The 27,624-nt window shown below is 38.3% G+C and overlaps 3 protein-coding genes and 1 long non-coding RNA gene across 4 annotated transcripts; 2 read left to right on the top strand and 2 right to left on the bottom strand.

Annotated features, from left to right (window-relative positions):
* The first annotated feature begins 494 nt into the window (after nucleotides 1–494).
* LOC131301234 (vacuolar protein sorting-associated protein 60.2-like) lies at nucleotides 495–7,420 on the top strand. The gene is made up of 7 exons (XM_058327409.1): nucleotides 495–779; nucleotides 2,021–2,172; nucleotides 2,576–2,669; nucleotides 3,430–3,501; nucleotides 3,591–3,702; nucleotides 5,143–5,300; nucleotides 7,133–7,420. The coding sequence occupies exons 1-7, from the start codon at nucleotides 711–713 to the stop codon at nucleotides 7,184–7,186; spliced, it is 711 nt and encodes a 236-aa protein (XP_058183392.1). The 5' UTR covers nucleotides 495–710; the 3' UTR covers nucleotides 7,187–7,420.
* On the bottom strand, nucleotides 3,710–5,132 carry LOC131301235 (uncharacterized). Its single transcript, XR_009191214.1, has 3 exons — nucleotides 4,490–5,132; nucleotides 4,233–4,453; nucleotides 3,710–4,171 (listed from the first exon to the last, which is right to left on the bottom strand). It is a non-coding gene; the product is annotated as an uncharacterized LOC131301235 (long non-coding RNA).
* A 1,958-nt stretch (nucleotides 7,421–9,378) lies between the features above and the next one.
* On the bottom strand, nucleotides 9,379–14,452 carry LOC131301233 (glycosyltransferase BC10-like). The gene is made up of 3 exons (XM_058327407.1): nucleotides 13,588–14,452; nucleotides 12,844–13,342; nucleotides 9,379–9,881 (listed from the first exon to the last, which is right to left on the bottom strand). The coding sequence occupies exons 1-2, from the start codon at nucleotides 14,185–14,187 to the stop codon at nucleotides 12,854–12,856; spliced, it is 1,089 nt and encodes a 362-aa protein (XP_058183390.1). The 5' UTR covers nucleotides 14,188–14,452; the 3' UTR covers nucleotides 9,379–9,881; nucleotides 12,844–12,853.
* A 7,627-nt stretch (nucleotides 14,453–22,079) lies between these two features.
* LOC131301232 (dnaJ protein homolog) lies at nucleotides 22,080–26,833 on the top strand. The gene is made up of 7 exons (XM_058327406.1): nucleotides 22,080–22,356; nucleotides 22,463–22,623; nucleotides 24,440–24,611; nucleotides 24,720–24,861; nucleotides 24,957–25,233; nucleotides 25,320–25,518; nucleotides 26,237–26,833. The coding sequence occupies exons 2-7, from the start codon at nucleotides 22,474–22,476 to the stop codon at nucleotides 26,557–26,559; spliced, it is 1,263 nt and encodes a 420-aa protein (XP_058183389.1). The 5' UTR covers nucleotides 22,080–22,356; nucleotides 22,463–22,473; the 3' UTR covers nucleotides 26,560–26,833.
* The last annotated feature ends 791 nt before the right edge of the window (nucleotides 26,834–27,624 follow it).

Raw genomic sequence — 27,624 nt, 5'->3', positions numbered from 1 at the left:
AGAAGAAAGGTGCAAACACTTTTTCTACACAAGCGGTTTGACCTGAGTTGAGTTTTGTTCACATTACCCTATTTTTCATCGGTTGAAATTGCGTGGATTCCATGTCATGCTTACCAAAAGTTGTATTGCATGGTAAGCATGACATCACTTTGTGGTGGAATCCACATCATTCAACCAATAAGAGAGATGGTAATTTTTAAGGAGGGTGAACAAAATTGCACTCGGTTTGACCTCCACAATCTGGATGTTGCTAGGCAGGTCGGCAGCTCCATGCCGAGCAAATACAGAGCGGTTGATCTGGTTGTTCATTTTGGCACAGACGACTTGGATCGAATCTGAACGCATATAAATTTGAACCGTCTATTGCTTGGTTAAGATTCGAGCCGTCGATTACCGAGATGAACGGTCGGATTGGTCGCTCTACACCGCTCTATAGGGTCCCACAATCCACACATGGGAGTATATTTTTTTCTGGGTCAAATACTTAATAGGTATATCTATCCATCTTCATCATCGTCGTTCCATCGAAGAAACGTTGTAATTACTCGGGAAACTTCTCTCGCACCATTTAAAAATTAAAACTATTTCCATCCTCTTCCTCTACGTTCGACCGCGAAACAATTCTGCATCCAAATTCCTCAAAACCCTAGATTCCGAAACAAGGAGCAAGGTATAAAAGCAGCAGCAGAAGGAGAAGGAGGAGGAGGAAGATGAAGAGAGTCTTCGGCGTTAAGAAAGACAAAGAACCCCCACCTTCCGTCTCAGACGCCTCCGATCGGGTCCCCCCTTCTCTCTCTATATTTCTCACGATACATTCTGAAGTTTAAATTTTCGTGGTTTTGTTTGAATTTACTTGCTGATTAATGTTTGGCATACAATTGTTTCCTTGTTCCTGTTGTTATTGGAATTGGATTGCTTCTTCTTCTTCTTCTTTTGGTTTTTTTTTGTTTTTGTTTTTGTTTTTGTGCGTGTTTGAAGAATTTTGTTTTCTACGTGTACACACCATAATGGTCGTCCACAATTTCAATTGAAGCAGTTGAATGGAGATAATAGGAGCTTAAAAGAGGAAACAGAAGCAATCATATAAATGGAAATTAAAAAACTGAGGAAGTTGTATGGGGCAATGCTGACATGGAGAGAAAAGAGCTAGGGTGAGGTTCCCCTAAACTAAATGGACTAAGGACCCATGATTTTGCAGATTTCTAGGCAGGTCATTCTGCTCACATACATCAACCGTAATACCCTTAAGCTGAAACAACATGATTATTGTCATTAGCTTGAAGACCAAAAATTTAGTGGAAACTCATCCTTAGGTAGCTTTAGAAATGGGAGAATGGCAACTGATTATTGTTAAAGACACCCTCAAATCATCCGAAATAAGAATCAAGAATGGCACTTTCCCCTTTTTCCGGGCCTACGAATGGTAAGAGAGCATGTGTGTTTTACTCTTTTGCTAGAAAAGGAAGATTTTAGAGGAAGACAAAATAACCGTGTAAGGATGTTATTGACCTTTGTAATGGATTTTTGAAGATGTCAGCATTTTTCCATTGGTGATATCTGAATGGAGAGGGTGTTCCTGCATATTGTAAGATGAAAGTAAGGGGTGTTAATGTTATAGAAACGATGACACCTTAAGCTGTGTTCATGCAGTTCAGAAGTACCGGATGTTAGTGCAACTCATGCTTTATCTTTTGTTTAGACTTTGTAGATATTGTTTAGCGATTATGTATTTGCTTATATGATTTTCCTACACGATAGGTATTTTCTTGCATCGTATCGGGGGAATCCATTTATGTCATGTCTATTGTTATGCAACATTGGAGCTTTTTTCCAGCTTGTAGTTGGCCTTACTCAAAGACCACCTGCAACTTAAAACCATTTGCGGTTGACACGTTTGTTCTGTCATTGACTCATTTTTATGTCCCTTGGAGATTTGATTTCTCGTTGCGTGTTAACTCTGTTGGCTGTTTGTTTATTTATTTCTGAAAGACTTCCTAAATTGCTTGTTCATGTACTCCAGATCAATAAAAGGGGTGAAACAGTTGATGAGAAGATCAAAAGGCTTGACAATGAACTTGCTAGATACAAAGACCAGATTAAGAAAACTCGACCTGGTCCTGCTCAAGAAGCTGTCAAAGCCCGAGCTATGAGGGTTCTCAAGCAAAAGAGAATGTAAGTTATCTTCATTCTTATAACAGAGAAGAAACGAAAAAATGCAAGTTATCTTCATGTGGTTGGGCTTCGCCTTGTGTGCCTCTTTTAGATAACTTACTATTATAAGCAAAGGTTTTGCTTGCCTTAGAATTGAAATGCAAAATTTATTACTCAGAATATTAGATATTTTGCATAGGGATCACCTGTGTTATCTGCTCCCCTGGTTACACTAAATTGGGTAGACATACCCTGTTCCATTATTTGAATAATGTCACATATGTTCGGAAATTTTTTGATTCCTCTGACTGTTTATACAGGTGAGCTTAGTATCACTTCCTTGATTTTGCTTGCATGTGCTGTCTTTATATGTCTGTAAATGCGTTATTCCTCCATACCAACAATGTAATTTGCCGATGGACAGGTATGAAGGACAACGTGATATGCTTTACAATCAGACGTTCAATCTAGATCAAGTTTCATTTGCTGCCGAGGGAATTAAAGACGCTCAGCAAACAGTAGGTCTTCAAAGCTTCTGATGTGGTTTCTTTCTGAATAATTGATGTTGGTATCTCTTTGAATTTGCTTTGTGCTTCTTGAACCGATAATATTGGTTGATTTTATCTGGTTCTCGAAATGTAAGATTTCCGTTGGCCTTTAGCTAGATAAGTGAAAATTTACATGCAAATCAGTGGAGCCTGATTTAATGTAGTTCGAATTCGAATTCTGGCATAAGAGTGGCACAGTACAAGAATGGAAAATATTGAATTAGCGGGGCCTTGTCTTTGACTCACTGATGTAACCTACCCCTAGTATTGGTAATAATATTTACAAATGAGAGATGTTCACTTTCTTTATCCTCAAAGAACCTGACCTTTTGTTATCATAACATCTGACTAGTGACCATGTTGCACCTATTATGTAGATTGCCAGGGCTAGATATAAGTATGGTTATGGCGGGTCTACAGCATATTCATAATTCATCAAAATGTTATTTTTTCTCTTGGTAGCGACCCGAGGGCCATTGTTTAAGGCTTTTGAGGTGGAGCTTATGCTGTACCTCAATTGAAACTGCTTGCCTACCTCGTTAGAGGTAAAGGGTGTATCTGTTTCTCTATGGGGAAGGATTTCATTCTAATATGTGTAGTTGCTTGCTTCCTAGATTACATATAAGTTTTTATTTTGGCTTTGAGGATATGGATGCCCTGGTGGCTCTTTTTAGTTACTCAAATGCAATCACAACTTAATTAGCAACTAATCTTGTTGTATTGTTTGCAGATGTCAGCCTTGAAATCAGCAAACAAAGAGTTGAAAGGCATGATGAAGACCGTGAAGATTCAAGATATAGATGTTTGTATAGGTTTTTAAGTATATTCTCTCCTGATGGATTGTGCTTGATTGGAAAATATTTATGGGTGCTTGATTGTGCTTATTTGTAGAACTTGCAAGATGAGATGATGGATCTGATGGACGTGAGCCATGAAATCCAAGAGTCTCTTGGTAGAAGCTATAGTGTTCCTGATGACATTGACGAGGAAGAACTCATGGGCGGTAAGCATATATACAATTTATACAAACTTTTATGCATAATCGTAAACATGTGACTTCGACTGCTAATTAACAATACTGATTGTCCTTCCTGCTTCCTACTTGTTACCGGGAGCAAAGGATTACCTTGTATCTGTTTGTATCTTCTTCTTTTTTTAATTAAGTTTGTGAATAGTCATCACTCATTAGCTTGACATGTTGGGGTTAGGAAACCTATAGTTTATTTTTAACTTTAACAACCCAGTTTCCTCCACACCTGCTTGTTTGGTGTGGATTAGGATCCTCTCCACACCTCTCTCTAACCATCTACCAAAGCTTTTCACTACAACTTGACACCTCATTAATGAAGGCATCCGACGGCTGAGATTAAACTAGCAACTTGCAACTTCAAATCATTTAGTTGCACGACGCCGTTTCATATTTGCTGCAAACGGCAGCTTAACACTGCTCTCCTTTTCCGTTTCCAACCACGCTTCTCTCTCTCAAATTAGTTACACCCCCCCCCCCCCCCTCCTCTCTCTCTCTCTCTAAACTCCCCCCTCCTCTCTCTCTCTCTAAACTCCCCCCTCCTATCCCAAATCTTCTCTTCAGATCTTAGAATTTCTCCACTCTTAAAGGATCATTGGCACAGATTCAACTATTCCCCCTGAACGTACACGGATTAGTTTAAAGCTGTTCAAGAAAAAAATTTATTCTTAAGTCTGTGCAAGAAAAATTGTATGTTCATGGATTCAAAACCCGTAAATTGATTAACCTAAACCAAGCCAAACCAAACCGTAAATTGATTAACCTCCAATCTAAAAATTCCATCTAAATCATCTTCACCAAAAAATTCAAAACAAATCGTTTCAGTTTCATCAGCAGCGGCATGTAAAATCAAAAGAAAGTCAATTTATAAAACACAAAATGAAACGAAATCAAATTTGTACGCAAGCAGCAAAACCTTATCTTCTTTTTTTTCCTTGAGCAAAAAAGCACAAATCAACTAGAGATTCGGGAAGTTCTATTTCTTTCCAGATGGATATGAGGATGGGGACGAATCATCATAATTGGAGTCGCCGGACTGATCGAATGGAGGATTGAGTCTTCCTTGCGTTTGAGGAAAATGAGGGCTCTGGGTTTGTAGACTTCTGTATATATATACATAAATGAAATGAAAGTTAAATCGCCAGCGTTAGAGGAAACGGTAGACCATTAGGCTGCCGTTTGCAGCAAATATGAAACGGCGTCGTGCAACTAAAGGATTTGAAGTTGCAAGTTGCTGGTTTAATCTCAGCCGTCGGATGCCTTCATTAATGAGGTGTCAAGTTGTAGTGAAAAGCTTTGGTAGATGGTTGGAGAGAAAGGTGTGGAGAGGATCCGGATCCGTTTAGTGTAGGTATGCAAAAGTTGCGTTGGTAGCAAACATAAATTTGGTTGTCTGTGTTTAATCTTGTGATGCAGAGCTTGACGCTTTGGAAGCTGACATGGGCATGGAGACTGAAGGTGATGGTGTGCCATCTTATCTTCAAGCTGATAAGGAGTCTGATTTGGATGCAGAACTCAACTTGCCTTCAGCACCATCAGGGCATGCAGTACCGGCTGGCAGAGCAAACACCCAGGTAATTTTCCATGTTGCCATCAGGAATTTATTTTCTTGCGTTGCTGCTGAGTGCATGGAAACCAAAATCATATTATGCACGACAAAAACCTGCTGTTTTGACTGGAAGTGATGAGATCAGTGCTTTCCAGTAGATCATGATATTTCAATCATGTCAATGCTATATTTTAGCCCGCTATAGTGCCAAAAATCCTTAATTTGGCAACTGCCATCTATGTTACATGGACTCGGGTGCGAGTGCAAGTCCAAGCATCGGACCTTCCCAAACTTAAATCTTAGGATATGTGGATGTGTCCCCAACTTGGGTACAGGTACGGGGACACGTCCTGAACTCTTGTTTGTATTATATATTGCATAATTTGCTAGATTATGTACCGTAAACTATGTTTACAAATGTATTTAAACAAGAAAGGGTTAAGAAAATTATGTTTCTACTATTTCCCTATTTCCTGTCTGTGAAATACTCGAATTATCGCTTTTCTAGCTTATATGATATTCTTTTTCTGTAAGTATCTTAACAAGTAGAGGATCCGAGTGTCCAAAAGGATACGGGTGTCGGACTCATCGACACAGGTATGAGCCAAAATGAAGGATCCATGTAACATATACTGCCATAGTGTATTCTTTAGCACAATCATTTTTTTGTTCAGTTAATTTATTTGTTCAGTTGTCACTGTGCGATCCAATGGTGTGGTAAAAAAAACTTGGTTTGTATGATTTCATTACTCAGTTTTCTGAACTTCATTGTAATCTTCACAATAATCTGATTGGACATGAGTAGGCTCAACGAGGAGGACAAGATTAATCTGTAGACATTTAGAATGCCTTCAAATGATGCTATAGTCGGAGGGAAATTCTAATCACCTTCCACACCCACAATAGCAAGATCCATAACTAAAACCATCTTTATATGCTGTCCTGTGTTTCAAAAAATACAATTTTGGTAATTCATTTGAAGTTATATTAATAGAAAAGCACGGTGGAGCATCTTCGTGCAATATAGTACATTTGACAAAGTCAGTAGTCATTGCTAATTTGGCACACTATCTCCTATTAAGCCAAATTTGGGACGATGGATAGTACTCTACCAAAGTTGTTTTTCTTGTCCTGTGTGGACGTACAAAATGTTCGGGATAGTCTAATCTGTGAACGCTTGCTCTACAACACTACGTTTTTTTGCTGTGCCCCTACTGGCTACTGCATTGTTTTGCTGTGTCATGTTTGCGTTCTTTCAAAAACAAAAACTGATCAAGTTGTTTGGGCAGGGGTTTGTTCCGGTGTGGTGACAGTTTGGGAGACAGGTTGGGGGTGTTTTTTAGGGTTTTGTTGGTCTTTGACTGGCGCTTGGGTCTCGAGTACCGGGTCATGGGTACCTATGGAGATTAAATAATTTTAATTTTCTTGTGCCCTTGTCCTGTTAATCTCTGTAATTTTCGAATTCGGTGATTAATAAAAAAAATTGTTGATTAAAAAAAACAAAAAACAAAAACTGTTATGGTACCCATTTAGTTCCCCAATAGATGGGTTAATAGGCAGGGGAGGAGAGGAGATGAACTTAATCTTTGGCAATATATGCATAAAGTGGTTGCTCTTGATAAAGTTTTAACATTAAAATAGCGGGCTCTATGCCTCTATATACTTCAAAATATAGAGGAACCAAGGAGCATTATGTCGTAGAACCATGCTCATTACCTTGCTTCCTCCATTACGTTTGCATTCTTTCCATTTGTAATTGTTCCCTCTCATGTATTGTTCTACAGAGTTATACCTTGCAAACAATATGTAGTTTACCATATGGACTGCCATGTATGCTTACTCTGATGTACTTGACAGGCTGAGGATGAACTGGGTTTACCCGCTGTTCCTCGGGCATCTCTTCGTGGTTGAATGGAGTGACTGGATTGGCTAGAAGTTGCTGTATATCTTACCAGGCTACGGTAGGGGTACAGATTGGTTTGGGGCGAGCCATTGTGAACACGTTGTGTAAAGTTTCATTTCGATCTCTTGTAACAGTGGTTCTACATTTGTGGATGTTTTTGAAATTCCTTTAAAATAACTGGGCTGTATTTAGTTATTCTTCTTTGCTATATAAAGTTGGGGATCAGCAATTCACTCTGGTAATCCAAGATGCTCCCATGCCCATGGTGGTAATATTACTCATCTGCAATCACAATTGAGATGTGAATCTACACACACACACACACAGATTGTTCAGTGGACCAAACTCTGAAAGGGAAAAACATGCGGACCAAACTTTTAGATATAAATAAAGATTAAAAAAAAAACTTTTGAATCAGTCCAGCACGATTAGGCCCCAATCTTCTTGACTCTTTTTGTCTATTATTTTCTGGGTATTTTGTACTTTCCGTAATGTTTTGTTTTGAACAAAAAAAAAATACTACTACAAAAAAATTAGGGCGAACGAGGCCGGTAGATTGGTTAAACTAGCTCCTCCTGTTTGTTTATTCAGATAACATAAAGACGTGTTACATGCAATTCGAATCAGTTTACAGGTGGCCCCCTCATCAATCTTACACAATTAGAAAAATGTAACCAGTTTGCATGTGGTTCCTTAACATCCGTCAATCTAATAGTATAATTGAAAATTGAACACCAGGTTACATGTGGTTCCTCCTCCTTTGTACTTTTCCTTCCGCTTTCTTAAATAAATATTTAAAAAATATGTAAGAATAAACTTAAAAATAATAAAATTACAAAAATAATTTTTAATTTTTTTTCAAGGTTTGATAGATCTCATCGACATCTATCAAACAAGATTCATATTGTATATAATTTTTTTTTTATTTCAGTAAATCTATTATTTTTAAGCTTAAAAATTATAAATAAATACTTATTTTTTAAGGAGCAAAAACACAACACCCCTTAAAGTAGTTGTTGATTTTATTAACATATGGTCCTGTTTCTTAGAAATAAGTAGTAATAAAAAAAAAGAACCGCCTAAGATCCTTCTTTAAAACAACTTCTTTAATTGGAAAAAAGCCAGAAGTCAAGTCTCTGGCACAGCTTTCCCTTTGGCACTTTTATACAGCAACTGGAGACTTGAATTATTAAGAGAGCCGACGGAGGAAAGATTACTATTTTGTCTTTGGTACTACTCCAGTATAAATGGGTTCCTGTTGGCTGGCGATTGTAGCCACACACAGTTGTTCGGGATTGGACTCAATCGGGTCGTAAAAATATATTTTCTAGTAAATTTTCTCATCTCAGCGTAAATGACTGGACTGCAAAAGAAAAGAATTAGTCGAGACTGCAAAAGAAGTAGTCGAGATTCCTGCAAGCTGGCCGTCGGACATCCCTAACCGTCGTACCCAAATTTGGTTTTAGTATAAATGGGGTTTGAATGTTATGTCCCCATTTACACCAAAAAATAGTAGTACTAAGAAAATCTTAAAAATTGATTCCTAATGTATTGTCGTCTTTCTGAAGCAATTGCGACTATCTTATAATTTTAAGGTTCGTTCAAAAGGAGACAAAAGCAATGGCTAAATCCAAGCATAAAAATTAGTACAAGGTTCTCTTTCCCATAGTAATAGTAATTACATATACTTGTCAAGGGAGTTTTAAATTACAGGATTAGGTGGCGTTTCCATTAAACTAAAAGGAATGAACAAATTGCTGTCGTTAATATATACTCCTAGCCAAATTGTTTCAACTAAAAGTGGATAAGTTGGAGAGAGAGAGAATGGAGAGAAAACAAAATCATTTGGGTTAAAAAGTTTAGTGAAAATAACTTTACTAAAGACAAGAAGCTGTAAATAAAAAAAACAAAGGCCTTAGTAAGCAAGAAATTTTGGACTGGTATAAATTACGTATAATTTAACTTGTCTAAGCAGTACTCCAGATTAAAGAACAACAAAAAGGAATCAATACTCGTACAATTTAAATCGCAAAGCAGAAGAAAGGATGATGAAAACGCAGATGAGTCGCATACACTCCTATGCATTTGACTAAAATTCAAACTCCACTAACTACAACTAACACTGCTGACTTTCGCCAAGAGTCACATTCACACATACCACAGAGAGAGAGAGAGAGAGAGAGAGAGAGAGAGAGAGAGAGATTTCAATGGCATTGACACATTCCTTAGGATAAGTGGAACACCAAAAATGACATTACAACACAAAAAGGAGAAGAAAATCGGGGGAAGGAGCAAATGGGAGATATTCTTTTCTCTCGTAAGCTTGGTACGAAAAGAAAAGCAAGAGGGAAAAAAAAAATGACACACAACAAAGTCCCTTTGGGACTTTTTTTCACTGCCCATTTTTTCCTGTTTTTTTCAACACTCCACTCTAAGCTCGCAATCTCCGCCGTCCACACCTTCGTGGACGCCTTTCTTTTTCCGCTAATCGGACGTCGATACACAGCTCTATACACAAACACGCACATACACAACAACAACAACCGGACGCCACGCGCACCGGCGGCGAATCATTTCTCACCTGGAGCTCCGACTTCGCCGGGCTTGGTCTTGGGCCTGATTCTGGGCCTTATTATTCCGACAGTGACTTGACTTTTCACGGTTCCCAAAGCGTAGAAAAGGACGAACAGATTCCATGTTACCCTGCAGAAACATCACGTGAGTTTTAGTAAGCACATGCTGAGTCAATGACTGGAGAGATCAGATCTGGAAATTACAGTAATCAGAGTTGACTGGATTTAAAGCAATGCAGCCATAGCACGGGGCCAAAACTCATCTGGGTGGATAAAAAATGATTCTTTATTCTAGGATCAGAAAAGCACTGATCATTTTTTATAAAAATAAAATTTGTTAGACCACATAACTTTTGATATTCGATTGCTATCCCCTACGAGGATTATTCCCTTTGAGGATCGTACGAGATTTTTCATGGAATTCGGATCGTCCAATATGGTAATCAATAGTCCAGATGTATTTGTGTTTTGGACCAGTAAAAATTAATTATTACCGATCAAAAATATAAACACATCCGGATTATTGATTACCGAGATGAACGATCTGAATAAAAATTCTCAAACGATCCTCACAAAAAGATCCCTCACTCTTAGCTTTTGTATAAAAATGAGGATCCAAATCCAAATGGGTTGTAAAAAAGAGAGAGTTAGGGCCCGTTCCGGTTTATCCCCTAAAAAAAAAAAACTTATTTGTAATTTTTAAACTTAAAAATAATGGACTTTCTAAAATTAAAAAATATGCATTATAAATCTAGTTTTATCAAGATCTATCAAACCCTGCAAAAAAAAATTTGAAAAATTAATTTCTTAAACTCTTTATTTTTAAATTTGAAAATAAATTCATATTTTTTAAGTACTTATTTTGAAATATGAAATAGGGCTTTAGTTTCCGGTCCAAAACCCAAGGTTGATGTTTAACATAAATTTTGAAAAGAGATTCATGGAAATAAAGAAAAACAATTAAAGTAGAGAAAGAACAAGGACAACAAGGGTCAACCGTTAAATTTTACATATTCTAATGTTTGATTCTTATTCAAACACATCCTAGGGGTGTTTTCTACTAACCAAAAAAAAAAAAAAAAACTTAACGCATTTTACCAACTTATTCTCACTAACAAAAATGTTTCAGCATTTTACCATCTCGTTTTCACTAATAAAAAAATTGTCAAATAAATTTTTTTTTTTTTGCTAAAGCAACTCTACTCAGAAACTTATCAACAACTTATTTACTACCAGAAACACCTAACAACTTCTCAACTACAAATAAAAATCTATAATTTTTTCACTACCGGAAACACCCCCTAAAGATAAGTTTATCTTTATAAATGTGAAAACTTACAGGTAACTGGATTGTATCCTCCATTTGATTTGGCCGTTTATTTGTCTTTATACATGCAATCTGTTCGTTCATTAATTGTATTAGTTGCACGTGGTAGTACAGTATTATTCATGAAATTCTAAACTCTTCCGCTAAAAGAAAGAAAGAAAAGTCACAGGTAAAGCAGGAGTACTATTCCTGTCTGTCCTCGATCAATTCACACTCAAAATTTTCTAGCTCAAACAAACACATCTTATTGACTACCCGGGGCCATCACACTCAAAATTTTCTAGCTCAACAAACACATCTTATTGATTACCCGGGGCCATCCATCATCAATGGTTACTGCTTTTAGATTAGGGAGGGGGCCATCCATTGTAGCAGGCAGACAGACCCTTTTACTTAAAACTCTTTTTTCCAAATTCTAAACTTGCTTTCGCCGAAAGCTCAAGGCATCTCCCCCCAACCTAAGCTAACTTCTTCTAAACGTTCTTAACTACCTTAACTTCTTAAGTACTACTAATTAAAAGGCAAGCCTTTTTAGGTGGTGTTCCGATTTTGTAAAAAAAAAACTTTTTGAAAAAGAAAGCAATTTCAAGCTCAAAAATCATGTGTTTACACAAATAATTTTCCTATCAATATGAATCTTGTTTGATAGATCTCATTAAGATCTTTTAAACGGCGTAAAAAAAATTGAAAAAATATTTTTCATTTTCATTATATTTGAGTTTGAAATTACTTCCATTTGAAAAAAAATTAACTTTCTAAAAAGTGGAACAACTCCTTAGCTTGTTGCATGAATGAGCTTTAAATCATTTTCGACTTATGTACGACGCACGCCCGATTGTGAAAAAAGAAAAGAAACAAAAAACAAGCAGATCCAAACAAACAAGGACAGGTGGGTGAAATAGATCAACCACTTCGTTAATTATTAGGGAAAAAAAAATTGGTCAACTGATTGCCTAGGTCAAACCACCGAAATACTAGTGGGGAGAAGAAACAGTTGCACGTTAGGAACTTCAGCTATAGTACTATTATTATCAATATCCGAAACTGTCCATAAACAAGACCCGTATTCTAAGCCCCTATTTGCGTCACTGTTATCCGCACCCAAGTCTAAAAATAAAAAACCTGCCCGACTCCGCGGCGGCCTCAATGTCGTTACTCCGTCCGAGTCTATCCGGATCGGATCGGATCACGCCCCTTTGATTTGGCATTTTGTTTTCGCTTAAATGCGTCTAGGCTCAACTGAATTTTATCCAAATAAGTAAAAAATAGTAAAATGCCAAAACCAGACAGAGTCACAGACCCTATCTAAGACTTAATGTGAGCTTTTCAATTGTTTCAATTTGTTTTCCCTATTTTTCCTCAAAATACATAATAAACAAAAATCTCTAACAGCTAGGCAAAAAGTACCCTAAAAAAAGGCACTCCTACACATTTTTCTTCCCCAAAATTAAAAAGCCAGCCCAAATAATTTGACCTAGCTTGTATTTTAGCCAAAAAAAAAGTCCAAAACACAACAAGACAAATTTTCAAAAAATAACCGACAGCATCTCAAATAACTCTGCATGTTTGAGCGTGAAAGCGTCATTCACTTCAAACCACATCAAACTATTAAAACCCGTAAGAACAAGGTTAGAGAGCACAAGCGCAGTGCAAAAATTAATTAAGAACAAGCACGAAACATTTTGAACGATGACAGTGACTAAGATCCTAACATAGTAGTAGTAATTTTGAAACATAAACAAATGGATAGAGTTAAGTTACTTACCCGACACACTTCAGTCCTTGAAAATGACCTTATCCGCGATCTCCATCAAAGGGTCCAAGCAATCCGGAGTGAACTTCCGGGCAAACAAATACGAATAACTCGAATTCGATTCCCGGAGACTGTAAATCAGATCGGCCGAAATCTCGAGCGCCTTGTACGTTCGCGGGTGCCCGCCGACGCTATCCGTCCAATTAACCCGAGTGAGCGTGTACTGACTACACCCATTCGGATCCTCCATGGACAAAAGGGTCGGAAAGTAATGCTCTTCCGGGTAACAAGAATCGGTGTTGAGACAGGGCAATTTGAACTTCCTCCACAGCCTTCTGTCTCGGATCACCAACAGGGCGTGCTTTCGGTTCAAAACAAAGAACTGCGACCCGACCCGGAACCGGTCGAACGGCACTTCGGGCAGCATCGTGCTCTCCCCCCTGGCCGTGTACCGGTCCCACAGCTGCGGTTCGCCGGAGAGGATCTCGATGTAACTAGGTGGCTCCTTGAACTGAAGGGGAAAAAAAAGTAATTTTAGTCCTCAATTTTAGAACTTTTACCACATTTGAAAAACTAGGCCTGAGTTGGATCTAAATTAAAATTTCTTAAGTCAGATTTTCCCCTTCCAATGAAATTTTTGCGACCTTCGACATGGCAAGTGATTAATTAAAAATTTGATCCGAATCTAGTGAATATTTAGAGAAAATAATAAATTAGGCAGTGAAAAAAATACCGGAAAATGTAAGCCAAAGGTACCTGAGTTAACTCGGGCCGAGTCGAGTTCGACGCGGCGGAGATTTTCGGTGGGGAAACCAAGGTATTGTAAGTGAAATGGAATGAGTGGAGAGGAATGCAGCGCTGGGAGACGAGGGCGAAATGGTAATTCATCGGGTCGTCGAGGAGCGCGGTGGCGAGGAGGCGGCGCGCGGCGGAGATCAGCGTCGGCGAGGCCCGCTCGGTCCTCTTCGACGCGATGAACCGGCCGTCGAAGGCGCTCTTTCCCGTCGCCGCCACCGCGGACGGCGGCAGCGACGGATCGGCGTGGACGTAGACGTTGAAGAGGGCCTCGTTGCCCTCGAAGAAGCGGTCCCAGAGCGGGGCGAAGTGGAGATCGGTGTTGGTGAGGAACAGAAATGCTATCTTGGGCTTCACGCTCAGTCGCGAGACGGCGCCGTGGTGGCCGCGGTGGTGGTCGGCGGAGGCGAGGGTGGCGCGGCGGAAGAGGGCGAGGTCGTCGATCTCGTCCGGGAGGGAGATCTGGAGGTGTTTTGGAGGGAGGATCTTCGGGGCGACGAAGAACAGTAAGGGGATTGAGAGGATTAGACCAAATGAGAGAACGAATGGAGTGGAAAACATTATCGGGATAGGTAATTCTGGGGATAAGGAGATCGGGGAATTGGGTTTGCTCTCTTATGGGAAGTGGAGTGAATTGGGGTGCGGGGGGAGATTAGGGTTTTGGTTTTGTGGGTTGTGATGGAAATGTGAGGGAATAGAGTGAGGATGAGAGTTGGGGGGGAAGGTGAGGAAATGTGGGTTGAAATTTGAGATAATCGGGAGGAAATGGGAGTAGTATTTTTGGGTTTTAGAGAGAGAAAGAGAGAAGAGGATGGGGAAAGGGGTGGTGGGGTTGGAGGTAGGGGAAGAGGTGGTGGGATGCTTTTATTACTGTGGCGGGGTATGGGTGGTGGGGGGCTGGTAACGAGAGTCAGGCTCCCTTCCCGGAACCAAAAAAAAAAAATCGTTATTTTTTAAAAAGGTAATTTTTAATTCAAAAATTATGAACTTATTGAAATCTAAAAATATGAATTATAAATTAAAATTTAAAAATATGAATTATGAATCTTGTTTGAAAGATTTCGATAAGATTTTTTATACAATACAACAAAAAATTGAAAATATATTTTTCATTTACTGTGGATGGGTGGGTGGGTGGGTGTGTGTGTCTCGAGGTAGGGAAGAGGTGGTGTGATGCTTTTATTACTGTGGCGGGGAATGGGTGGCGGGGGCTGGCAATGAGAATCATTCCTCACATTGTTTGGTTTGCATTTTTTAAAGTTATTTTTGATGTTATGAGAGGTAATAAATGGTAAAAAGATAAAGAGAAAAATATATTGAGAAACGTATAGAAAAGAAATGAGATGAGTTGAAATGTGAACCAAACAAGATAAATATCTTCACTTATGAGAAATTTTTGGATGCCTGATGGGTGCCATGTCGTCGTGCCAACGTGGTGCTTGAGCAGCTCATGTGGACCGTCTAAAAATGTGATGGGCAGCTCAAATTAAAATCTTCTCTCTCCTCTCATTTTATCACTCTCTCTCCTCTTTCTCTCTTCTTTTTTTCCCTCCAAATTTGAACTGTCCAAAATTAAAATAGACAGCTCGAATGCGTCGATCAAAAACGGCGGGGTATTCACCCAGGTCCTAGTACCCCAAATTTATACTTTATGCTAAAAGTGTGAAACATTGTTTAATGGCCCTCGACACCGTCACGCTACCCCGGGTCCTTTTCCACCATAGGTTGATGTAGAGTTCAAGACTAGTGTTCATGTCGTGATACGGAAGTGACATAGGTTACCGACTGAGAGGGCATTGAATAATCTTTTTTTTTTTTTCTTTTTAAAAATGATACTCCAGAAACATTGGACCGGTCGAAATTTTGAATTTAGGTTGGACTTTGGAGGGATGGTATTTGTATTTTTTACTAGTACTTCTCTGCAATGTGTTTTTTAGAAAATAACCACTCCAATTGCCGAATTGGACATTTTGCAACAGAAAAGTTGACTTTTCAATATGTGTTGTTTTGTTAACATATTTATTTATATCTTTCCCTAATTAGTTTAAATTTCTAGAAGCCTAGTCTTGTTTTCCGTTTATTTGGTCGAAATTGTGGAAATTCTGATGGAAAATACAGAATAATTACAATATCAAAAAATACCATCTGTCATACGTAAATTGGACTGTGCGTACAATCAAATTGTCGTTATGTTAAAAGTTCAAATCATAATCATAATCATTTTAATTTTACTAATCCTATTTGGGTTCACACTCTAACAATATTATATACGGAGTATCTTTTTTGTTTTCTTTGTGCATATTTTTTGAACTTTTGAAATCAAAGAAAAGAGGGGAAAAAAACTTAAATAAATTAAGAGAGGGAGTGGACATTTGTAAAAAAAAATAAGCTTGTATGCCTTTGGTTGGTGAGAAGTGGAAACACATGCATGGTAAGTTGTTGTAGCTCATTGTAGCTACTTACTTGTTTAGAGTACCAATTTTTCTTTCGCTAGTTAAAATTCTTAAAAAAGAAAAAAGAAACCCATATAGTAAGTTTTTTGTACGAGCCGGATTTTTATCATTTACTGATCGCTGATGTGATGCAAAATACGCTCCCACAGTTACTGTTGATGATCAAAGTTGTTCATGCCGTAGAATTTAATATTTAAAGTATTCATGCAAAAGTTGATCCGACATTGATCAATCAAGGCATTGTCAAACCTTATATGGTTGTCTTAGAAAGCAATGGAGGAACAGATGGGTTTCAAGACAACACGGATCGTTAAAGTAAAAAACCAATATCCGATCAACCTACCTTTTTATGTGGATGACGTATATATATTTCTTCTTTTTTTCCTTTTTTTTTTTTTGCTAAAGTTCAGGATAGATTTTATTAATCTTAGGAAAATAAAATCAATACATCAAGATGGACTCTCATCCTCACGTGATGTATGAAAAAAGCCAAGGGGGATAGAATTCTCACGAATGAATCCCACTCCATCTCACAGCATCTTTAGCCACAACATGTGCCGCTGAAATGCCAATCCTTCGAATAAAACTCACTCTCGTATCTTCAAATTCCTGCTTTAGTCGGGTCACATCCGTAATTAGAACCCCAACTGCTTTGTTGACATCTTGCTGCTTTTGAATCATGCCAATCACCAATTGAGAATCTCCTTCAATATGCCCCGTCCCATTCTTATCAGCTGTTCCTTCAGACTCACCAGAAAGCCCAAAAATGAACCCCACAACACAATAAAGTTTCTAAAGTTAAACAAGCATTTTCCTATTTCAAAAGAAAAGTAATTTTGGCACTCCAAAAATTGATGGAGGGGCTCCAGAACTGAACTATGTTGATATCCAAAGCGACATCATTTTGGAGCTCCTCCATCAATTTTTTCAGTACTAAAATCAATTTTCTTTCAAAAAGGAATTGATTTTTGCGCATCACTTTAGTACGCAATCGCTCTATTTTGTACATAAAGTTACTAGTACTTCACGTTAAAAGTAAAGCTTCTATGTACAAAAGTGGAGTGTCAAAATTAACATCCTTTGAAAAATGACGTTTGTGTCCTAAGTGGATAATTCAAATTAGGTACTACTAGCTTTTTCTTTATTTATAGATATATAGAGATAGGAATTTGACATAAAAGTCGATAAGACAAACTTGGAAATTGATTTTAGCACTCCAAAAATCGATTAGGGGCTTCAAAACGACGTCGTTTTGTGTATTAATACAGTTCAATTTTAAAGCCCTTCAATCAATTTTTGGAGTTCTAAAATCACAATACAACAAACTTTAATCAAAAGTTGAAAGGTTTACAAGACATTAAAAAGCCCATTTAAAAAATCAGAAAAAGGTTGCTAAACTAGACTGGTTAAATTTATGGAGCTGTGAGACTTTTTTTTAGCGTACTAAAGTAGGTTTACTCATCCAGCGAATAAGCCGGCGGATCCGATGCGGCGGCTTCTGACAATAGTGTTTTCAGCCGGGTTTTTAAAAATTTTCCTGTCTCTTTTTGGTTCATGTGTTTTGGGTTTTGTTGGTTTGGTTCTCTCCCTTTAATGAGAGTTTTCCCTCCCCTGTGTGGGACTTCTGCTGTTATTCTGCTTGTTTTTGCCGCAATTGAAGGTTTGTGTTGCTCTTTCCATTTAGAGGTTGGTCATCGCCGATTAGCTGGCAAAGCCTGATTGCGAGGCTCTAGTGGGTGATCTTGAGTAGTTAATCCTCTTGTTTGGTTATTTACTCTCCTTGGTACGATATCCAACTTCGATGTATTCGGCTGTTTTTTTTTTATATAATACAATTCCTACCATTTTTTGGGGGAAAAAAAAAGCAGAAGAAGAGGAAGAAGAAGAAGTAGGTTTACTCTTTTTAGTCTTTGTCCACAAATCGAAATTTCCCCAAACAACCTTACCGAAGTAGGTTTTAAGATTTTGACAAAAATAATAAAATAAAAAAAAAAGGTTTTAAAATGGGTCTTTGACCAAGACAGATAAATAACCTCAATTTCAACACACGAGAAATTGAAAAATTAGTCGGAGCAAAGTCCTTCAAAAAAAATTATCGTAATTCAGGGTTCACATGAGATCTACCGTTCAATTTCCATTTAATCATAGAAATGTTTTTTCGCATAGATGTCCGAACACGAATATTGAAGGCGGTTCAACATGAATAGAATACACATGCATCCTGTGTGAGCAAGGAACTTACGACAGGAAGCGTAAGGTCATGTACCATTCAATCCCATATTATTTTTTCCGACGTAGTTTTTTTTTTTCTTGTTCGATTAAGATTGATAAGTATAGTTCGCACACATTTGGATGTGTTCTCGATGATCTGAGTCATTTACAAATGTAGAAAATGTCAAATAATTAGTCCGCGCAGAAAGATTATTACACCCCCATAACAACTTGATAAGAACATCTTCTTTTTTTTTTTTGGAAAAAAATAATTAGATCATGTATTTTATTTATTTTTATAAATTTGGACTTTTAATGTAATCTAAATGAAAAATTCAGCGGTGAATACTTAAATATGGGTGGATATGTTTTAAAACTTTTTGAAGTATATATATATAAACACACACACTATTTGGATGATGGTGTATAATTTTAGTTGATGGGAAATTTTTGCAAGGTTACGGAGAGGTAATTGATTTTGGCATTCTATTTTTCATAACCACATTTTAATATTTGTATTTTAGTGTTGAAATTACACATGACATTCTCACAGAAAGATAAATATTAGAGTGTGAATTATCTAAATACGGAGTACCGAAATCATTATCCTATGAAAATTTACGTACCCTATCGTAGGAAATTTCTGAGTCCGTTACTGCTTGTATGCGAGTTAGATGTATGAAAAATGCTAGGTGTAAAGAAAATGGACAAAGAAAATATCCTTAAAATATACTTGAACGGTTTATATGCACTGCACAGTAAATCTGAGCCGTTCATATGCACTTTAATGGTATTTTCTTTGCCAATTTTCTTTATCTTTAACACTCCACTAGATGTATTGGGCAGTTCCGTTTTGTGACTTCGTCCGCATCACCGCTCTTTTGAGTGCATCGAATGGTCAAAGTGTACTCGAATTATAAGTGCATCGGATTCTATCTCTATCAAGTAGTATCCAGCAACTAAACACGTACTGTATTTGTCATCAAGCTATCAACAAGTGGCTAATCTTGAAAAGGCTGTCCCCCACATGAATAAAGTCGTTTTTATAGGCAAACCCATACATACATACGTGGGCATTAGACTAACGTATTCTCCATCTACTCCATGTAATGATGTAGGTACCGACCGGCCGGGAGGGTAATCGTACCAACCGGTCGCGCCGGGTCGTCTCCGGCCACCGGATACATGAAAAATAAGTGATCGGATCAAGTACCCTACACATTTTGAATGCGGTTGATTTCCGCAAAGGGCCCCTCGGTTTTTTTTTTAGAATTTTTGAACGGATCGGATTGGCCGTCCGATGGCCGGAGAGAGCCCGGCGAAGCCTATCGGTACAATTTTCCTCCCCAGCCAGTCGGTACTCATAGCACTCGTTTCGAAAACACTTTGTCATTAAGATATGGAGTACTCCACTAGGATTAAACTAGCTAGTGTCGAGAGACGTTTATATTGTTTTTCCATTTTCCAATGATTTTTATGACTTCTTTCCTTCATCGGAAAAGTTGTGTGGCAAGAGTGGGCGTAGAGTGTCTTATTTGGGCTTTTAGACCTTTTGGATGTGTTTGATAATAAATTTCGTTTTTGGGTATTTGTAATGAAGTGAGATTAGGATGGAGATTGATAATGAGGTAGAATTATTAATGAGGAGATGAATCTTTTATTCATGTTTGTTTATGACAGAATTAGGTTGTAGAATTGTGAATAACATGTTTGTTTTTTTATAGGATATAACAGGATTGTGAACAAAATTTTCTTTCCAACCTTAATCCCATGGGGTAGGATTGTTAATACCAACCCCCCGGGATGGGTAATCCTGTGGATTTGTGGGATTCGTTATCCCTTGGTATTACCAATCCTGAGGTTTTTGCCAACACTAAACATGAATTTAAAAGCTCCCATAGGACTCACAATCTTATCCCAAGCTCTAATCTTGCTATCAAACAAGCCCTGGTGCTGGGCTTTGGCAGTTGTGGTGTTTCCTTAGTTGACATATTGTCAATCAAGAGTTTAGTTCTCGGATGGACACTTATTGCCTTTCTCCTTGCACCTTTCAGTCTTTGTTTTTATTTCAAAGATTAATAAAATCTTTTTTTCGCCATTAAAAACAAAAAAAAGAGTGGGCGTGGAGTCACATATGTTGAAAATGTGAACGAAAACAAAGAAGAATATTTTTCATGGGCCTTTCCATAGAGAGGGAGTTTTTCATGTTGGGCCTTGATCCGATGTAAGAAGAGAAATCCTGGGCCATCGTCGTTATATTCAAGCCTTTATTTTGAGGGCCCAAATTGATTTTTAATGGTGGGCTAGATGTGGAAGTTTTTATAGTAAAGGGCCATTTATTTATTTATTTTGTTTCTAAATTTAATTTGTTTTGCAACTTTGATCCATGGGCTGACCCTTTCCTGCCCCAAGTGGAGACCCAATTTGGTCTGGGCCGAGAGAAGAGATTCGCATAGAGACGGAATCCATTTCGATGTTAGCTAGCGGGGGTCAAGATTTGATTTTCACACTATTCTATTTTCAAGGCAAATTCTTTTTTTTTTTTTTTTGTCTCTATTCACATGAATTAATTATGTTGCCGTTTTTACAATGTATACTTTTTCAGCATCCGAGGGTACATGAGTTAACCAACTATGTTGCCTTTTTGTAATGTGTACTTTTTATGGCATCCGAGGGTAATGTTGGAAATTTATATGGATAAAAAGAAGAAGAAAAGAGGATGTGAATTATTAAAAATAGAAGTGTGAAAATCATTTATCATACCTAAATTAAATTAAGCAATAACAAATGAGTACCAAACAGGCCCTAAATTTGCAAGCTAAAATATCATGCATTATAAAATCACAAACTCTTTTTACGAATCAAATACTCCATTCTTTACCAAATTTGATCGAAAGGTGGATTAGACAAAAAATAGAAATCATATTTAAAAAAAAAAATCAAACTCAACAAATCCAACACAGAACACAACTTCTGACTAGTGTTGGAAAATTATTCGGTGCGCGGACACACCTATTCCGAATTCAACTAGTATAAAAGGTAACAGCAAAGTCCAATGATGGAAGTCAATGGCAATTATGGCATCAATTCTTGTAATGTATTTCTCCATTCGTCCCAAATTTCTTGTCCACTTTCAAATGTATAAAGCTTTTTTGCATGTAATATAAATCTTATTTGATAGATTTTAATTTTTTCTATTAAATGGAGTTTCAAAATCATTAAAGACATTACATATATTATAAATACAAATAATTTATAAAACAATATGCATGCCGAAAAATGGACAAAATCCAAGAGAGTATCGCTTTTTGGCAGCGGTACCACACTCTTCTGTGCTCAGAGGTTGACTTCCCTATGCATCCCGACTAAGATCTCACAAACATGGTCTCTAAGTTACGAGGTAGTGAGCTCAAGTTTGGTTATCACGAAGTGTTCGAGCTCGCAACTAGGGACATACCCAGTACCGAGGTAGCCGCATCTACAACTAGAGCTGTTGAAGGTCTTTTGCAAGTAACAAGTAAGGAGCGGGTAAATGCGTCTTGAACTATTTTTAGACCACTAGACTTGCTCTATCAATCCTCGGTGTTTGTTTTGAACCTAAGAAAAAAAAAATCAAGTGAAGAAAAAATCATTTCCGTTGTTCGATATGGGAGGAAAGAGAGAGGAAAATAACAAAAAAAAAAAAATTCACAAAAAATTCCCCTCAACAATTCCCTTGAAGTTTTCTCATCTTTTCCCTCTCTTTCCCTGCACTTTCTTTTACCAAATTTCCAATCAGGCAATTAAACAACCTCCTTTTAGAAACCCAAAAAATCCAACGGTGGCGATCTCACAGAAGACCAAGAAAACCAACCCAAGAATTCTAGAATCTTCCTCTCCCTATAAATAATCGTCCACCACCACCACCCTCCAATCTCCACCGTCCAATTCCTCTCTCCCCTTAAAACACAGATCCTAGACCAAACCAAACCCTCTCTCTCAAACCACCCAAGTCCACACAACATTCCTCCGAATTCCCAATCCCTCCTTTCTCTCTCTCTCCCTCTCCCCTAGGGTTCCATCATCGGTTCGTCCAATCGCTCCCTTCTCTCTCTAAATTTGTACCCATCGATCTACATCGATCCTTTTTCTTGTCGATCTTGTTTGTGATTTGATTTGTGTTGTTTTTTCAGGTTGATTAAAGATGTTTGGGAGAGCGCCGAAGAAGAGCGATAACAGCAAATACTATGAAATTCTCGGGGTTTCGAAGAGCGCTTCGCAGGACGATCTGAAGAAGGCTTATCGGAAGGCCGCTATCAAGAACCACCCCGACAAGGGCGGTGATCCTGAAAAGGTACAATCTTTGTACGTAGATCTATAGCTTTGTGTTTAAAGGAGTTCCCTTTTTTGATTCTTGCAGATCAATGATGTTAAATTTTGCGCCTTTTGTTGATCATTGATGTTGATGTAATTTCATAGATGTTAAAAAGGCTTGGGACTTGGGGGGTTTGCTTCCTCCTGAGGTCTCAGTTTGAAAGTTCGAAATTTCATAGGTGCTATCAACTCTTGTGGGGCCAGTCCGTACGGGGCTTTGTCCCAGATTTGATTGGGCTTCACGGTGGGATTGAGTTCCCAGGGAGATTTGGTAGATGTTTGTGGTTCTGTGCTTGAATTTGTGATTGACGTCACATGTTTTTTGGCATCACATTGAACCGATTCAGTTCATGGGTGGCTGTTAGAGTTTGACCTAAACTTTGGTGAACTTATTGAAGTAGTTGAGGCCTATATTTTTTTCCCTTAAATTTTGAGTTTAATGTAACTTGAATTGAACCGAAAGCATACTGAATGGGAGTAACACCCGTAAGCCGCTAAGCCAAGCCCTTTTTTAGCGATACATATAGAAACAAGCTTTGTGTCACTGAGAGATTACCGAAGTTTTGTCAGTCAGCCATGAGTTATAGCTCTCATCTTAGTGAAAATTACTAATCAAGGAAAAAGCGATAGCATGGAAACTCAAATCATTAACCGTATACTTAATGCATTGGTGCAGCACCTGTCAACCACTACACCACTATCTCGTTTACATACAAGCTATTGGAATGTTGTATATCATGTCCCGACCTAGGCGGGGCACATTTTGTGGGAACAATTTCGGGTCCCTGAGGTGGCTTCCTTCTTGCGGCATCTTGCCTGCCCTGAGGGCTGGCCCTACTTATATATTATATGTACATATGTATGATTCAAGAAAGGTATGTATTGTACGTTCAATGATGCTAGCATTATCTACTAAAGGTTTGTTTTGCAGGTCACAGATCTTAAGATAACTAGTTAACTATGTAGATGTAATCTTGGAGTACTTTTATTTAACCATTTATTATGATACATATGTAAGTGACTGAAACTACCGTGAGAAAAATGCTGGCTTGGAGTCTTAAACCATAGGTTCATAACGCTGATGCGGCACCTGTCAACCACTACTCCGCAATCTCTTTTGTAGAGAAGCTATTAAAATGTGTATGTTGCATCCGGACCTTCTCTACATGCCCTCAGGGCTGGCCCTGCATATCTATATCTCTATGTTTCAGGAACGGTACATATAGTATGATCAGTGATGCTTTATTGGCTCCTTCGATGGTTTTTTAGTTAATATATCCTCAGATTACTAGTTAGATGTATGCAGGTCTGGGTATTGTTTTGTGATTTGCTTTTCATGTGCGTGTATTTCTGCCCTGTTTAAAGTTTTCCTTCTCTTGTTAATTTTCCAAAGTAAATTTTCAATCCAGAAATTTGTTGAATTGGCATAGAAATTGCCATAGAATTGGTTTCACTCCAAGAAAGATGTCTGCTATACTACGGCAGACAGGGCTGCCCAGGGTTATACATCCCAAAACTCCTGTTGCCACATTGTTGCCACATTGAGCTTAGAAAGTCTTTGCAAGTTTCATAATTGTTTAGCTAAATGTATTCTAAGTCTGACACCCAAGCCCAATTTAGTGATTTCTATTTCGATGTTTCAACATGATTTTGGTTCTTTGTGGTTTCCCAATGATGATCATGGTACATTTATATGGCCTCGGATTTTGTCTATAGTATGGAATATGGATTGGGTTGTCTATCAGAAGATAAGAAGTATTCTGTGGATTAAAATGATGGATCTGTGTTTCTTTTAGTTTAAAGAGCTGGCCCAAGCTTATGAGGTCTTGAGTGACCCAGAGAAGCGCGAGATTTATGATCAATATGGTGAGGATGCTCTCAAGGAAGGAATGGGTGGTGGAGGAGGTGGGCATGACCCATTTGACATCTTCCAGTCATTCTTTGGAGGTGGTAGCCCTTTTGGTGGTGGTAAGGGAACATTCTTCTGTTATGTGTGCAATTTTGGAGCCAGATATGTCAAAATTGCGAGTAACATATTTCTTTCATTAATTCGGGTGTGATTCTGTGTATGCCCAGGTGGTGGAAGCAGCAGAGGCCGAAGGCAAAGAAGGGGAGAGGATGTGGTCCATCCCCTCAAGGTTTCTCTTGATGATCTGTACAATGGGACATCCAAGAAGCTATCTCTCTCACGCAATGTAATCTGCTCCAAGTGCAAGGGGTGAGTACTTGAGTCTGTCAACTTTACTAATCCACACTCGTTGAGTCGTGTATATTTTGTTGCTCTTAACTGAAGCTGTATTTTGATGATTGCAGTAAAGGATCTAAGTCGGGTGCTTCCATGAAGTGTGCTGGGTGTCAAGGGTCTGGAATGAAAGTTTCTATCCGACATCTTGGCCCATCTATGATCCAGCAGATGCAACATCCTTGCAATGAGTGTAAAGGTACTGGTGAAACCATCAATGACAAGGATCGCTGCCCACAGTGCAAGGGTGATAAGGTCGTTGGGGAGAAGAAAGTTTTGGAAGTTGGTGTGGAGAAGGGAATGCAGAATGGACAGAGGATCACATTCCCTGGGGAGGCTGATGAAGCAGTAAGCCAAGTTCTTTCTCTCTTCTTTTGGCCCTTGTACAAGTTGAATGTTTTCTTACGATTTTACATCGGTTTCTGTTTTGTCAGCCTGATACGGTTACTGGGGATATAGTCTTTGTCCTACAACAGAAAGAGCACCCGAAGTTTAAGCGGAAGGGAGATGATCTTTTTGTCGAACACACCTTGACACTTACTGAGGCACTCTGTGGCTTCCAGTTTATTCTTACCCATCTCGATAATAGGCAGCTTCTCATTAAATCCCAACCCGGAGAAGTTGTCAAGCCTGGTAAGTTTTTCAATTTCATGTTGTACCACTATTGAGAAGATTTTCTTAGATACTCAAGATATTTATGTTTAGTATTTGATTTTATTACTCTTGATGCTGTGACGGTGAATTTGGTACTTGTGAGTGAATAGTACTGCCCCGTCCTCCCCTCTTGGTCTCATTATTGAAAGCGAACCTCATTCTCTCCCCCAGTTCTATCCCTATGCTCTATAGTTATTCCTTTTGTCTACTCCCTCCGTGCCCATTTGTTTGTCCACCATAATTAGACAATTCTACATTTGTTTACGGGATTAATTGAGATCTTTTAATCTTGAGATTTTGTTTAAAATACATTTTTTGTTGAGCCAATTAAATGACATCATGTGGCATCCTATACTTATTCCTTTATCTACTCCCTCCGTGGCCATTTGTTTGTCGATCATAATTAGACATTGTTCTATACTTTTTTTTATATTTTTGAAAATGTTTCTACATTTTTGTTTAGGGGATTAATTGTGATCTTTTTAATCCTTTTCATTTTTTGTTGAGCCAATTAAATGACATCAAGAAGGAAAATTAAATGACATGATTGCTGAAAAAAGAAACACAGGGATGTACGAAGTATTAATTTTTTCCTGGTATTTTATACATTGATTTCATGAGGTATTTTAAGGGTCATTGAATTCTGAATTTGCTCCAATTACCAAGTCACTGATCTCCTTGTTGGTACAACTTACAGACCAATTCAAGGCAATTAATGATGAGGGGATGCCAATGTATCAGAAGCCCTTTATGCGGGGGAAACTGTATATCCACTTCACAGTGGATTTCCCAGAGTCCCTCGCACCTGATCAGTGCAAGGCTCTTGAAGCTGTGCTGCCTTCAAGGCCCCTGATGCAGGCGAGCCAAATGGAGGTAGACGAATGCGAGGAGACCACTCTGCATGACGTCAACATTGAGGAGGAGATGCGTCGGAAGCAGCAACAGGCCCAAGAGGCGTATGATGAGGACGAAGACATGCATGGCGGGGGTGCCCAGAGGGTTCAATGTGCTCAGCAGTGATAAAAGTTTCATTTGACAAGTGCTCGCTAGGAAAGAGTAACTGGTTCATGGGAAGAGCATGGAGGTGAGACTTCTGTTTGTTCCTAGATTTATCAAGACTTGATAACATTCTTTGGAATGTTATGTTATAGCATTTAGAATATGTAGTCTATGGATTTGGAATTTTATTATGTGAGTGAACTGATAATGTATGCAAGGTGGTCCTTGACTAGTTGCAGAAACAAATCAAATTATTGCTATCACAATTTGTGGTGCTATTGTGCTTTTACATGAATTAGTCCTCTTTTCTCTCTTATTTTGTGACAAGCCGATAATGGATGCAATGTGGCAGAAAGCCGGAAACACGTTGAGAAGTTATTGCTGTTGGCTGTGTTTTGCGAATATATTTTCATATGCGTCATGTTCTTTGCTGCAGAAAATCTGTTTCTATTTCCAAACAGTTTGAGAAGTTTACGCACTGCAAAATGCAACCTGTATCATCATTTATCAACACTTACTAGTATTATGCTAGACTAATATGTAAGAATTAGTTGCCATCTCTTCGGGGAACAAAAACATTGTTTCTTTGCTTGCGATTGCACGCTCATGCGAGTGGCTTGCGTTTATGTTTGAAGAGCCACTCGTGCAATCAAAGCTTTGGTAATTGCATCCGTTACTGATCTGCTAGAAATGGAACTCTGCCGAAATGATCCTCACCCCTCACTGAAAGCTTTATGTGACATCTGATTCTTCCCCAAGCTGTTCATTCTCAGGTAACCAAGCCTTATCTTTTCAAGAGTCTCTTCCTCAAGTTAGTAAGCCGGCCTCAGAGGTGGCTGCAGCTGTTGGTAGAGCCGAGTATGATCAAACCGGCATATTAATCCACGACTATTCTTCTTAGGGAAACTGTAGCAAATAGGTTCCTGAGATTTTTTTTGAAGATATGCTCCTTTTCGGAGATACGGTTTCGGCCATTGCCATTGTTCAAAGAAGGGCAAAGCACGATACCGATACCTCTAGATCATTATTCTCTCTATTTTTTGTTTTTTCTATTGAAAGTGTGGACTTTGTTTCTGCTAGTGTATC

Source organism: Rhododendron vialii, chromosome 9a (genome assembly GCF_030253575.1).
Source record: "Rhododendron vialii isolate Sample 1 chromosome 9a, ASM3025357v1".
NCBI classification, from domain to species: domain Eukaryota; kingdom Viridiplantae; phylum Streptophyta; class Magnoliopsida; order Ericales; family Ericaceae; genus Rhododendron; species Rhododendron vialii.
This window is presented reverse-complemented; position numbering and strand designations above follow the sequence as displayed.